The sequence below is a fragment of the Terrapene carolina genome, unplaced genomic scaffold (genome assembly GCF_002925995.2).
Source record: "Terrapene carolina triunguis isolate 2854851 unplaced genomic scaffold, T_m_triunguis-2.0 Scaffold58, whole genome shotgun sequence".
Classification (NCBI taxonomy): domain Eukaryota; kingdom Metazoa; phylum Chordata; order Testudines; family Emydidae; genus Terrapene; species Terrapene triunguis.
The window spans coordinates 79,719,005-79,734,021 of record NW_020664409.1 but is presented as its reverse complement, the minus strand read 5'-3'; the positions used below and the strand labels follow the sequence as shown (position 1 = coordinate 79,734,021).

At 36.9% G+C, this 15,017-nt stretch overlaps 1 protein-coding gene across 3 annotated transcripts in view; it reads right to left on the bottom strand.

Annotated features, from left to right (window-relative positions):
* Positions 1–3,156: 3,156 nt before the first annotated feature.
* The window catches only part of ATP6V1C1 (ATPase H+ transporting V1 subunit C1), a 41,779-nt gene continuing 29,918 nt past the window's right edge, over positions 3,157–15,017 (bottom strand). For all 3 annotated transcript variants that reach the window (XM_024208945.1, XM_024208946.1, XM_024208947.2), the window contains 8 exons: positions 14,075–14,166; positions 12,962–13,060; positions 11,151–11,219; positions 8,870–8,962; positions 8,690–8,783; positions 6,988–7,085; positions 5,486–5,612; positions 3,157–3,770 (listed from right to left, as the gene is read on the bottom strand). In XM_024208945.1, the coding sequence (XP_024064713.1) occupies positions 3,675–3,770; positions 5,486–5,612; positions 6,988–7,085; positions 8,690–8,783; positions 8,870–8,962; positions 11,151–11,219; positions 12,962–13,060; positions 14,075–14,166 (768 nt within the window). In that variant the 3' untranslated portion in view covers positions 3,157–3,674. The remainder of the gene's footprint in view (positions 3,771–5,485; positions 5,613–6,987; positions 7,086–8,689; positions 8,784–8,869; positions 8,963–11,150; positions 11,220–12,961; positions 13,061–14,074; positions 14,167–15,017) is intronic.

Sequence of the window (15,017 nt, the reverse complement as noted above, 5' to 3'; positions counted from 1 at the left end):
CTGCATGAATCCGATGAAGTGGGTTTTAGCCCACGAAAGCTTATGCTCAAATAAATTTGTTAGTCTCTAAGGTGCCACAAGTACTCCTGTTCTTTTTGCGGATACAGACTAACACGGCTGCTACTCTGAAACTTAGTATTACACAGTAATCAACCCACATTATTTGTTCCCAATATTATTTGGGTAATGATTAGAAGAAATTAGCATTTAACATATGCTGCCTATGCAGGATGCTAGGGCAAAGAATAGCACCTGAGATGGTTCAGAGTAGGTTCTTTAACAGTAAAGTTAGTTTACATTAAGATATTACACAGTAAAATTAATTTTGCCTGGACATTCCATACTTAACATATCTTGGGTTCATATGCTACTTATATATTAGTATTCCCGAATTCAAGACCTATGCAATAGTAGGTACAGTACAATAGGGATTTACAAGTTACAAGCCTTAACTTTAAACTACATTGCTTTTGCCAGTTTCTCAACTGTAAAGATTTTTTTAAAAATTGAAAACAGTTTTAAGATAGTAAAACACTTAGCTCTTCAAACACTTTTTATTCTCAATGCCTTCCTAAAATTAAGTTAGTTCTGTTACCAGATATTTGAAGTCTATTTGTTCTGTATGTTGTGGATGTATTTAAGATATGTAACATGGATCTTTAAAGACTGATCTTTTGCTTATCTTTGTGGTCAAGTTCAGAACTCCACATTTCTCCCTGTAACACTTGATGACAAGTATCTAATACAGTGCCCTGCACCAGCCTGTGCAAGTTTCTTTGTAAGCAATAAATTTAATTTAATAATCTTTGTTTTCCCTAGCATTACACAGATTTTGAGAAAGAAACAAAGTTTGACTAACTTGGATTACCTGCTGTTTAACCTTTCTTTGTTCAAGTGGATAGTAGAGTCTGTATGTTCAAATAAGATTCAATTTTTACTGGAATGCTCTTAATTCCAGGGAATAGAGTTGGAGGCAAGGAAGTCTGAGTTCCTATATATCCAACATAGTCTCTTATCAGGAAAGTCCCAACCCCCTTTGTTCTAACAATGCCAGGCCAGTATACTAATCCTTACTGCCAAACATCTTCATGCCTTTTCCCATGCTACCCCTACGCTCAGAATAGCCCACAAATTCTAAGCTGCAAAGCCATTCTCCTCTCCCCTCCACCCACTGCAATCTTTCCATAAGGATTCACTTCTTCTATACTGCCTGTGAGACAATAGCTATTTAACAGAATTCCTTCCCTTTCCTGCTGATTTGTTACCACCACTTGTTGCATCTTATCTAAAATTAGACTGCAAGCTCTTCAGGGCAGGGATCATCTCTTTGTTGGTACTGTAAAGTGCCAAACACTTGTGTGCAATACTATATGAAAGTAGTAAACAAGCCCTGCTCTAGATGATATGAGAGGTAGGGCAGGAGATGAGGCAGAAAAGTCTCCATTTTAACAAGAAACCCTCTGCTTTCCCCTCCACTGCAATACAACTGTCTCCTCTCTCATTGCCTTATCTATTCCAAACCTTCAAGTCGCATCTTAACACCTTTCCCCTTTGCCAGTGCATGTTAAGATCAACATGAGAAATAATCAAAGTCTTCACATCACTAAATGTATATCACATGCTGCCCACTGTCTTGTATTTTATTCATTCTGTAAAGAGTTCAGGGATACAGTACATAACAGGACTATACAAAATGAACTTGTAATCCCAGCACCAGGAGTTAACAGATTTCTTATTTATGTCCAGCTCGGGTGCCCATAATTCAAGAAGGACATTGATAAACTGAAGTGAGCTCAGAGAAGAGCCAGGAGAATGATTAAAGGATTAGAAAAAACATGCTTTTTAGTGATTGAGCTCTTTGAGTCTCTGTTCAATTTAACAAAGGGAAGGCTAAGGGGTGACTTGATTCCGGTCTATAAGTACCTACATGAAGAACAAATATTTAATAATATGCTTTTCAATCTATCAGAGAAAGGTCTAACATGATCCAGTAGCTGAAAGTTGAAGCTAGACAAATTCACACTGGAAATAAGCCATAGGTTTTTAAATGGCAAGAGTAATTAGTCATTGGAACAATTTACCAAGTGATGGATTCTCTATCACTGGCAATTTTTATATTAAGATTGCATGTTTTTCTAAAAGCTCTGCTCTAGGAATTATTTTGGGGGAAGTTCTCTGGTTTGTGCCATACAGGAGTTCAAAGTAGACCACAATAGTCCCTTCTGGGCTTAGAATCTATGAATGATCTTGTTTTGGAGTTTTGCTACTTTAGCTCAGAACTCCTTGGAAGTTCTTATACACAAGCAAGTCATTCCTTTAAATGGGCTAAGAGTTTCAATGAAAGCTGCTGCCATGTCTGCCAGACATATGCCTGCAAGAGTGTTTATACTAAGCAATTAGAGGCCACACAAATGATCTTCCTTGAGCCTTTCAACATTGCTTAGATCCCGATTATATTAAAGGCTGACTAGGGGAAAACAATTTCAAAAGACTGCAACACTCCAGAGAGGAATTGATTTACCAAACATTATTTCAAAGCTCAGGACTTGTCCAGATGACTACAATAAGCTTTAGTGTTCTAAATCCAGTACTTGGAATCCATCAGTGTTGAAGCAGTGAGTGGAAGATACAGTTTCAAATACAAATGTCTTGAGAACAGTTACTGGAAATGTTAATAAACGCTTTCCGACAAGTATTAAAAGAATGCTGTCTTTGTGATGGGGATATAGGGTAAGTAGCAGTTCTTTCTCTAGAAGTTTGGGTGCTACATTGTAAGAGTAGCCACCGTTGCAAATAAGTGAAAACAGAGTAATACAGATACATAAGAGTAGAAATACTGACTAGGCCCAGGGTGTAAGAAGCCTATGTCTCTCTCACTCCTCCAGAGAGTTAGGCCATGTGACTGTCACCTTAAGAGTAGTTGTGTCTATATATTCACACATGGAACTTTAAATTATAGGAATAAAATCTGCTCCAGTATTTCTCACAACAATGCAGGTGTTTATTTTAGTTTACCTCGCATCAAATATTTGTGTTAAACTGAAAACTGCATTTCTATACTGTCAGATACAGCATATATCACATTTTTACATTAGCTGTATTAATGTTTGGCAGGAGACTTTTACAGTTCTATGCATCACAATAAGACAGACCATACATTTGCACAGGTATTTTTATTTTCTCCGACAGTGCTTATGGATTGTAATTTAAAATATTCTGAAAGCACAGACTGTATCAATATCACATACTTTACATCACAATTCAATAACAATGTTAATATCTGTGTATCTACTAAATACAGAGAACAAAATGGCATAAATGTTTACACTATCTTCCTTTGTAAACAAGGTCTTTATGAACAATGGTAAATGAAATTAATGCAATCACCATATGAAAGAGGAATGACCCTTTTCTTTAAATAAATGTCTCTGTTTATAAATACTCTCATTCTCTCAATATACATTTACAGACTTGATTGATTAAAAGCAGTAATACCTACACTTTTCTTTAAAAGAAAATGTCAAGAGATGGACCACCATGGGGAAAATTCACCTAAGTAAAGGGAGTAAGAAGCAAGCATAGGATTAACAGAGTTAAAAGTATCATTGTACTTTAACCTCACTTCTGTTTGTTTACACCAACACTATCAGAGGATTGTCAGGATAAGGAAAGGTTTACTTGAAGTCCAGCAAATTGCAATCAATCTTGTAGTACACATATGGGTAGTACTCCTGTTGGCTGAGGTTTAAGCCTGGAATATCCATAGTTGCCTGTGAAACAAGGTTTGTATGTTTTTTTTTTTAAATTACTATACATTTTACAATATAATTTGTCAGTGTCCCATTCAGGAGATTACATGACATAGTCAAACATTTAGTCATGCCAGACCTCAAAACTTTAAAAAAAATATCAAAAAACTATTTGAATTTTAAACTTTGGTTATGTTTTGTCTGGTAATGTAAACGTAAGGGAAGAAAAGGATAATGTGCCATCAGGCTTCTCAAAATGGACTAAGGTGGATAGAGAAAAACATGTTCCTTTAAAAAATATTGGTAGGTTAGCATAAGTAATACATGCCATATTTCATATGAAATGACATTTGGCTTTGTTACCATAGCATCACTATATGGAGCAAAAATGTAGTTATTTGTTTCTTTTTCCCAATTTCATACAATCTTCAGCAAATCACATGCATTACTGCTACTCCTCTACAATACTTTGTATTAAAGGATTTTACTTAACATAGAAACATTTAGGTAATGCAGTATTGTCTGACTATTTTCAAGTGTAGAAATCTAAAGAAGAAACTGAAAAATCAGTGTAAATGAAATTTAGATTTGTTTATTTACATCCCTATTTCATTAAACTTTTGTATTTAATATTTCTGCAAATTTAAAAATTGTACTGAAGGAAAATTTAGCTGATCCAAAAGTCTGAAAATTAGTCTGCAGGATTAAATATAATTTTCCATTCCCTATTTCTGATCAACGTTGACTTCTTACATTAAAAGAATTTTTGAAACATTTTCATGACTATTTTGCTGGACTCTACATTTCACCTGCATTTTGCTCTCAAGACATCGGCTTGTTTTAATGTCAGCTGCTCATGAACGGTAACGGCTATGGACACTGAAGTTTTATCTAGACACAGAACAAATACAGTATTGGCAGCAGCAGTGCAAGCTTCCCTTGCACTGAGGGCTTCTAGAGGTGGAAAGGATAATTCTGACTTTACTCTTTCGCATCTCTACTGAAACGACCAAGTAAAATATGCTTTGCTTGTTTTTAATAAACAGAAGCAATCCCTCAGACTGGAGATGACAAATACTATCTCCTGTATTATTTGTGCTTAAAAGTTATGGAATGCCTAGAGATTAATTCTAAACGAAGTTTAAACTTGACTGAAGGCATTTGTTCTCAACCCATTTGACTTAAAGTTCTATTTTCTTCTTACTCTGTGCCCACCATGGTACATTGGCCATGGAAAGGTGCTTTAAAAATTGTACAGTGTATGTTGGACGCCCGGCAGTCCCCAAGAACATAGAAACAGCTCTTCAGGTGACTTGGTTGTAAAAAATTGAGTACTTTCTCCTTTGCAAAAATCCATGCAGAAGGCATCTGGAGAACTTCACTGAATTAATGCCAGTAAGATTAAATGGCCTCTGCACTGGAGGAGAGCAATGAGGAACGGTTGTACTTAATGGAGAGGGCAAGCTTTAAAAAAAACAAAACAACTCCTGAAACATGTTTTGTGACCTGCCCCAAAGACAATCCATGGAGCATGTTACTTGTTAAACAGCATCCAGAAGAGCCTAGAAACCTGCATCTCTTTCTCATGGAGCAATTCCTTTTAGAGCATTAATACTGCACAGTGAGGCAGACCATTCCCACTGGGTTTTAAGAAAAGACTAATCAATGTAGGGTTGAATGTGGGTGGCATCTGGACACCATAAACACTAGTTATAAAAATTACACAAGTTACTTACATCAATGATAGATGCTGCACTGCTATCAAGGTGTTTGTATAAATCATTCAAAACCTCTCTCAGTTTCTTCATTGTTTTCTTATTGGGTTGAAGGAGCATTGCCTGGAAATTAACTGGCAAACCATACCTGAGGGAGCAAGCAGAAAGCTGTGACAGATGCTAATGAGATTTTTTTAAAGTGGCATAAGAGTTTATTCATTCTTACCTCAGACAGTGCTACACCACTTTTTAGGGAGAAGAGACCTTGCTAAAGGTTTCTGGTTCCTGAGACTAAAACATCTGCTTATTTTTTAATTTTGGGAAGACCATATTGTTATTACTGTTTCATGATATTGAGAATCTTGGAAAATAATTTTATTTCATGTTAAATAAGAAGAGAAATCTAATATTTAGACACCTGTTTTTTTATTCCTTCCATGGTCAATATTGAACTCCCATACTCTTCTTACCAAGCTTCATCCCCCACTTTATTATTATTATTTTTTTTTAAGTTTGAAGACTTCAATTAGCTTACTTCTAATTCTTGGGGTAGCAACAAAGTAATTTACCTAGGTTGAAAGATCTCATCTGTGTGATTGTGTGGAAAGGCTAGCCCCCCCCTTCTTGTCAATCCCTTCTCAAAGCCACCTTTTAACTTCTCTAGGTGCATATTCATTTTCATTCTTGTCTCTCATCTCACTTTTCATTCTAGTGTCTCATCTTACTTTCCTTACCCACATTGTCTCCCAAAGTAACAAGTCTGCATGTTGTGGGATGGGCTAGCTGTGGAAGAGACATATAAAATTAACTTATGATTCTATTACCAATCCCTGCCATCCTTTCAACACTGCTCCTTCATTTACCTCATTTTATTCTTTACATTGTTCTGCTACTACAAATGTAGTATCAAGAAGCTTTCAGTAACTATCCAATTTAGAAAGCTGCAAACTTCAATTGAGAACCAGATGTTCCTACTCTAACAATCCACTTTCTTTGCAGAATTCATCCAGTTATTTTAATCAACTTATTAGCTATACTTCTTGTTCACTTATGAACAAGAGAAAAGCAGAGTATGAGAAAATAGTAAAGCCCCATGCTGGGGGAAAAATAAATCTAGTGGTTACTACTACGAGGAGTCTTGGGTTGCTTTGTATGCCTCAAAGCCTGAACAATTTTGAATTAAACTGTGTTTACCTAATAATATGACTGAGTGGTTTGTCTTCTCTGTGTATCTTGAATAGATCACTTTATTTATTGCTGGCATTTCTAAGTCTAGAAAGTTTTCTTCTACAAGCCATTCAATTAAAGCAAACCATTAACAGCCACTGAGCACCTCTTGTTCTAATATACAGAGAGCCCAAGATGCTTAAAGGAGTAGGGCAAGAGCAACTCCAAGAACACTACAGAATGAGTTGAGCCAGATGGTGCATGGATTAAGATCCTCAGTTATCTACATGTAGCTCCAGATAGGTTTTTTTTAAAACCTAGGAAAAACAGTGCAACTCAGCTCCAAATCTGTTTACCTTAGAACAGATTCAACAAAAACTCGTAATGCCTTCACATGAATCCATGCAATGAATGCTTCACTGAAATTCACTTTCAGCCATCGAACCAGAGGTCCCTGTTAGGGATTGAGGGGGGAGGAAAGAGGGAGAAGAGACAGGAAGTTATTCACAAGCCTCAATAAAGATTCAGCCTTATTAAAAATTGTTTAAACAGATACTCAGTGTTAAAAGTGGTATTACTACATACACAGAAAATGTATGGATGGAGGAGTAGGCGCTGGACAGATAACTCCAAAATATTTTAGTATAGAGAAAGTACAGTAGGGATCTCATATGAAAACTGCACTTCGGTTGACTGAGACTACACTGAACTTTAAGAATAGCCAAATAACTATTAGTGAAGTTCATAATCACTCTGCTACTGTGCTTTTAGCTCATAGAAATCTATTAACTCTGAAAATTAGAACAACAGTCCTGGGTCATGCCTCATCTGCTTTGCTCCACTCCAACGGTATGAAGCAGCCCTAAACACAGGAAACCATACTGTTAAGATCTTCTTTGCATAGGGAGATCCCTGGATAGTATATAGAGTCCCCACAGAGAATCAATGTCACTCCGCTTAGCTGCTGGTATAGGGGATATGGACAAGGCTCTCTTCTGCACTGGGAATGCCTAGGGCCATAATGGCCCCTTAAGTCTGCTGGCAGCAGGCACAGGTTAGATCGGGGATACTGAGACCTCAGTGGTTCAGGAGCCAAATTAGCAATCAACATTACTCAAAAGAGAAACAGTAGTATGAATTAATTGTTTAATTTACTATAGCACTATATATTCATATTTAAAGAGCAATATATATATTATTCTCATAGCAAAATAATTGACCACGTATTATCATTTTATCAACTACAATTGATTAACAGTAAAAGCATCCTGATTGGTTAATAACTTAGATCAAGTAAAAATTAAATCATACAGTGTTTTAATATGTGCTGCAAAGATCCACAGGAGACCCATTAAAGAGCCACTTGTGGCTCTCAAGCCTCAGTCTGCGTATCACTGGGTTAGACTGACCCACTACAGAGCAGCCCCAAGATCAGGTGATCACAGAGAGCACCACTTCAACCCCCATCCTCATTTACTTTAGCCAGAGCTAAGGATCTGGCTGGGTATATTGTACCACTGAAGGAGGACAACTTAATGTGTGGGGTTTTTTTTTCCTACTTAAAAGGAGAGAATTGAGTTTTAGCTTTTTGCTTGGACACCACAGTCTTTCTAAATGAATGTTTTTGGACTAGAGACAGTTGTATATTTTATAAAAAAGACTCTGTAATGCTATGAGCTACCATCTGTAATGTTTTCAGGCAGGCTACAATGCCTTCAACTGGTGTTCATAGCCAGGACCCACCATATTTCAAGCATGAGTGTAATGGAAACAACTTACATATTATCAAAATCCTTTTGGGACTAAGTTACCATTTGGGTGCGTTTATTCAACATCAAAAAGACATTCAACAGTTTACATGCAAATGAAGCATACCCTTACCTCAAGGATTATCATCTCTGAGCATTATGTCTCAAACCAAAAGCAGATGTAACAGAGAAAAAACTCTTGTTGTGAGCTTCGAGGTCTGAGGATGATTGCAGCAGTGACCATTTCATACTTAAATGCTCAGCTATAGTAATTTCTGTCCAAAATAATATTTAGTTTATACCAACTTACAAACTGTTTCTTTTTGTCAGTAGATAGCCTGTTCATTTCTTCTTTGTCTGCTTTCATCTCTTCTTCATTATACTGGAAATCACGGACCATAAACCTACATTTGGAGAGGAACAAAAACCACTGCAAGTGGCTGTGTAGAGTACTCTTAAATAGGAAATCAATCTGAAGAAGTGACCTTACTTGTATTCCCTGGCTTTGTGTCTGAAGTCATCCACTGCCTTCCTGAACAAGGTGACATTACACAGATAACTATCTTGGTCCTCAGAAAGAACACTGTGTAAAGGGAGGGGGGGAAAAGTGTTACAATTTTCAGGTTAAGAACCTTTATGGGGCTGAAGCATCACAATCAAAATTCTAGTCTGTGGTCACTCAGAACTGGTAAGATCAATTTAGTTGCTTATGAATGGTTCTAGAACAACCCTACCGCACCCAGAATACTTAATTTCCAGAGTTTAACTACATTAGAGAAGAGTAATTGTAGCTCACACACTTGCCTTTGTCATCCTTGAGCAAGAGAGGAACGGTTTACATTTCACATTCACAAGCTTTCTGGAGTAAAACGGTTAGCTGTGCTAAACCGGATATTTCTCCAATTTAAAGCCATATTTTATTGGAAGTGAACTTGAGCTGATTTCATTTCGATGTATGCAGTGATGAGAGTTTTCAGCAGTCGCATTTATTTTGGCATCTTTCAGGTGAAAGGAAATGGGTGCAAGTACAGAGGGACAAGAGTTGAGGAGGTAACAGTGAACGAAGAGTAGGTGATTGGGTGGCATGGAGCTGTATTAGCCATCTTGGAAAGGGTGCTCTAAAGGAGTCCAGCTACCATCCCAATACAATGTGGCTTTCTTCACAAAAGTTAATCTTTCTAAAAGCCCAAATGCTAAAATGTCTGGAGCGAACAGCTAGAGGGATCTAGCCTGTTCCCCACTGCCAGGAAATCTGTCACTCAACCCACCTGATTTACACCACCCACCCATCCCCAACTCTAAGAGCAAAGTGTGCAAGAATATACCTAATTATCAAAATCATCGACTAGGAAACTACTGGAAAATGATGCCTCAAATAGGAAATGGGAATTTTACCTCAGTAATTATAATGCTCTTAACACTTGGAACACACGATTTGCCTAGCCATCTCCCTTGCCACATTCAAATCCCTCTAAAAAAATCTTCACTTCCATCTACAAGTAATAAGGGGCAGAAATAGTAACAAAACTGAAAGGACTGGAAGTTAGGCATCAAGACTGCATGCGCTCAAGTTACCACATTATATTATTGTTGCCCTTGTTCTCTCCCCCCACCACTTCTCTCACATTTGTCTTTGCAAACATTTGTTGTGTTAAATTTACACTGTAAGCTCTTGAAGGAAAGGATCATGTTTTTTAAAAAGTATTTACCACATATCTAGGCACTCTTAAAAAAATCCAGTGTTGCTTAATATGGCTTGCAGACAAAGGAAAATACATTTGCCCATGCGCCCTTCCTGCAGAAATTTTTTTTAAAGTAGTAAAGATCACTGGATTTCCCCCAGCCAATCCTCCGGCATGTTCCCAAATATTCTCCCCAACAACAAACAACACACACAACAACAACAAAATCAACCCAACACCCACACACTCCACTCACATCCAGGATTTGCACTCACAAGGATCCATCCTGTTTCTCTGTACCACCCCCAAAACACTACACAATAGTCACCTCCACACCATCACATAGAGTACCCTCTGCCTCCTCTCATACATTTTTTCTAGGTAATGTGCTGACCTCCATGGTTATAGAGTGCCAAAACACACATTACTCATCTCCACACAATACTACACATCTCCATCCTATCTCCTGCCCAGAACCATCTGCATCCCCAATTCTTCATCCTGCATCAAGTTTCCAACGATCTAGCCCTTCTAGTAAGGGCAACACAGTCACCCTGTAGTAGGTTTTTTTGTTTTTTTTTTTAAATAAGACACTGGGGCCCAGGACTAACACAGCACATCTGGACAAGTTTAATTTTCCTGCTTCAATTCTTCAGTCCATGCCTTATAAACACTGGGACTGATGGACACCTTTGTGAACTATAGAATTTAGAGAGAATCTTAACGTTTAGAATATTGTATTTGGAGTTAAATTCAGATGAACTATTTAAGAAGAACATAGGTAATGACTTTATAATCAATTACTAATCAGCAATTAAAACTCAATTAAAAATAAAAGGTCACAAAGATTTAGGGTCAAGAGGTACTCTTCTATGAGAGGGATAGCCGTGTTAGTCTGGATCTGTAAAAAGCGACAAAGAGTCCTGTGGCACCTTATAGACTAACAGAAGTACTGGAGCATAAGCTTTCGTGGGTGAATACCCACTTCATCAGACGCATGACAGAGGTACTCTTGTGCGTGACTAAAACCCAATTCAAGCAAATCAAAGATTTACTTCTGAAAAGCTGAATCATAAAAAAGCCACTTACTTGCTGGATCGTGGAACTACCATCTCCGATAACGTTTCATATTGCTTAACCCAGTCATTGTAATTTGACCTACAGAATAAACAGGTTATAATTCAAGTTTAGCGCTACAATAATAAAACCATGGTAAAAATCCAATGGGTCACAAGAGGCAGGCAGAGAACACCTAAATATTAAGATACCCACAGGAGTATTTGAAAATTGTTTCTTCCTCTTGCTAGTCAAGTTTCCCTCCTATCGTTGGAGGACATCAGAAAGTATATGAAATAGGGAATTTGGTCCGCTGTCCTATTTTTCAGGGCACCAAATATTGCAAAGAACACACTCTTAAATGAGAACTCAGAGAAATTAAGGAGAAATAGTATCTGATCTTAAAACATATTATTTTTAAGTTCATGTGTATTGTATGAGGTGGGCCTTTTTTTTTTCTTTTTTTTTTTTTTAGTAAAAGGCAAAGGTTTTCTTAAATCAGGCACAGCTACACAATGAAGTTAATAATTACATGTTTAACACCTCTCAGAGGATCTCCAAATGTCTGACAGACACTGTTCAATGAAGTCTCTGAACACTCCCATGAGATATTTAAACCCCTTTTAGGAGTTGGATAAATGTAAGTACAGAGATAACGAACCAGCTTTTCAGAGACATTATGCACCCCAGTACTCAAAATTAATATGATGGATTTGTGGGTATTTTACTCCTGTTTACAGGAATGGAACCCATCCCCACACAACCTGCCTAAAGTCAAAACAAGTCACATGCAGAAGGAAAAATACAATCCACGAGTCTTTACTTTCACTCCCTTGCTACTGCCACTAGAATAGATAATATTGCCTTTCCTATGGTGTTACACTTAATTCTTACTGAATAGTGAACTACTGTTTAGTAATGTTGTGCATATATATTGTAAATTAGAAGCCCACCATCTACTCGCCGCCCCAAATGGATAGCCTGGTGACGTAAAGGCAGCACAACAAAATGCCTGGCGTTTACTCAGTTTTTGATTCAAGAAATATTGGGTCTGCTATTTTCCACCCTCTTCGCTCTAAAAAAAGATTATTTGGGTTTCTAGGTTAGCACTTTTTGGCAGAGGGGCAGATTTTCAATTTGAAGCTAATACTTCAAAAGTTATCTATACAGTACTCAGCATGTACCTGACAATTCCTCTTGATCCTCATGCCAGTCAGAGAATTCATTTAGAAGACTTAGTGAGATTACAAGACTACTGAAAGGAATATTCTTTAAATTGCTAGAGGTTGTACACGATTCTAAAGGCAATGCTCAAGCTCTTTGAGAAGGTGGGATAAAGAAGCTAAATAGAACCGTAATGTAATGTATTAAAAAAAAGTTTAAGTTAAGTGGTACGAGCGAATACTGAAATTACCAGGCAAATCAGTGACTAGTTCTTTTAGGAGAATTAGGAAAGAAATCCTGGCTTTCATCCAGTATTTTGCTAGGATTTTATTATTTTATATGGACAACTTTTGTAACATTAACAAGGGGCATCACCTTTCCATACAAAACATTAAGGGCATAATTCCAAATTTTCTCCAGTGGGATTTGTGGATAGTGAGCATGCCCTATGATAAAGCGATAAGACAGCAACAGTGAGAAAATATCCACACACAGGCTTGTTATGCCATGGGTGAGTATCTAAAAGTTTGGGCTACATTGTTTTCAGTCTCAAAATTGTCTAAAAGCCATAATATAAACAGTCCTTTCCTACCTCTAACAAAACATATTGTATAACTTACATTTTTGCTTGCATTTTGATTATATTTTTATTCCGTATTTGGTACCAGGAGATTACTTACTTTGGTACAACCACCACCAATGTAATTAAGTATTCTGAATCAAGCACAAAGTCCTCTTTCTTTACGATATCAGCCAGACTTCTAGTTAGCAAGCTTCCCCTGTAGAGGAACAAAAACTGCTATAGTAAGTGTATAGTTCAAATCTTAAACTTGGTCTGGATAACTTCTAGTGTTTGGTTAATAATATTTTAGAAAGCACTTCACTTAAGAACTAATTACTAGTATAAAGAGTGCACTTACAAAAACTTCAGTTACAGAAAGAGTAGTAAGACAAGAGTTATCAGTGGTTCCACTGCCACTACTATAGCCTATGTGGCATGGCAGCAGCTGAGGCTTCTGACCCATCCATATGTGGGGTGTGGGGGTTTGCAATAAAAGTTGCTAAGTCAATTACATGTTTTTAAGTCCCATTTTAAAAAATGACTTAAGAGGCAAAAGTACAATTGACTTTCAATGAAATTTAGGAGCCTAAATCACTTCTGAAAAATGTATCCTTAGGGCTTGTATGTAGCCCATAGCCACTGGGCATACCCTCCCATAGTGCATGCCTCCACACTGGAAACACCATAGTCTGGTTATGCTAAGTACCTTTCACACACACAGGCGAAGGACAGAATGTTACCCTCAGTTATTTAAAGTTATTCCAACTCCTTATTTTCATTAAGTTTCATCTTTACCCATCTAAGACATTGTGTCTACACTTAACTAATCTGGTTTTTTTGGGGACAAGTCACCTGTTACCGTTTGTACTTGAGGAATATATCAAGTTCAATATTAATTGGTTTCTTCAGACAGTAATAATAAGAGGAGAAACTTCCTCAAGAGAAGTTTAGGTAGATATTTAAATTATAAGGAAACCAACAGCAACAGAATCACATTAGTAGCGTTACTCAAGTAGAATACTGTTTGTGTATAACTATCGTGAAGTAAAAATCGCTATTTTAGGCCTGTTCACCCCAGTAAACAAGCTAAGTGTTATGACATACCAGAATTCTGAAACACAGGCACCTCTAAAATCTACTAAGCCAAACTGTAATATATTCACATTACCAACACTTTGCAGTTAAACTGCCATTTTTTTGTGCTCCATTAGCAAGGTCTAAGATCACTTACGCATTCTTTCTTTCCAAGTTCTGAAGGTTGCCTTTCAGATTGTTATATGCTGATGCTCTTGATTTTAAGTCATTGTCAATCTGGGTTACTCCCTTTAAAAAAAAAGATTCAAAAATCAAATTGTTCACTTTAAGTCTCATAAAAGGGTAAATTTAGCAAACAAATTATTTTTTAAATTGCCTCTAAGAAGAAGTTAGAGATTATTTGTAAGCAGAAATTTGACAAAACTGGGAAAACAAAGCACTGAACAAGTTGTATTGCTACACAATTCTAAAACTGGGAACAAACACATTGCAAACACCTTTAAGGAAATCCAGTGAGTAATGTAGACTGGAACTTGCTGTTTATGAACCACAAGTTCTATGCTGACATGCTGTTTGTTTTCAGAACTGTCATGAAGAGATGCATATTTTACTCACCTCCCCCTTACCAAATAATATTTCATCTGTATTTTCATGTCAACTATCTTTACAAGATATTTAAATTTATTCCAGAAACTTTCAGAGACCCCACAATTGAAACTGTTCATCCATTTTGCTTTGTGCTTCTATAGTGCATTACATGTTTAAAAACACTATACAAAATAAAGTCGCAGAAACAGTTTCTTCTGCCATAACACTCATCCATTTAAGTGGAACTGACCAACTGCCAGTAGTGAATAGACTACTTTCTAACACATGATCTTCACTTGTATCATAAAAAAGTGAATTGTGACCATATTTCATCCCCTTCCCAATATATCCCTGTATACTCTTCTGTCCACTAATGGCAGTTCAAACATGTTGCCCTGTATTAATATTAGATCCTCCAAGTTTAGTTTCCAGACTTGGAAAGGAGTACAGATTTTGAATCTTTAAAGCAGGCTCTCTCTTCACTACTACACACCAAGCTATTTACTAAATACACTTTTAACTTCCTCCCTCTTGACCTCGATTTCTAAACA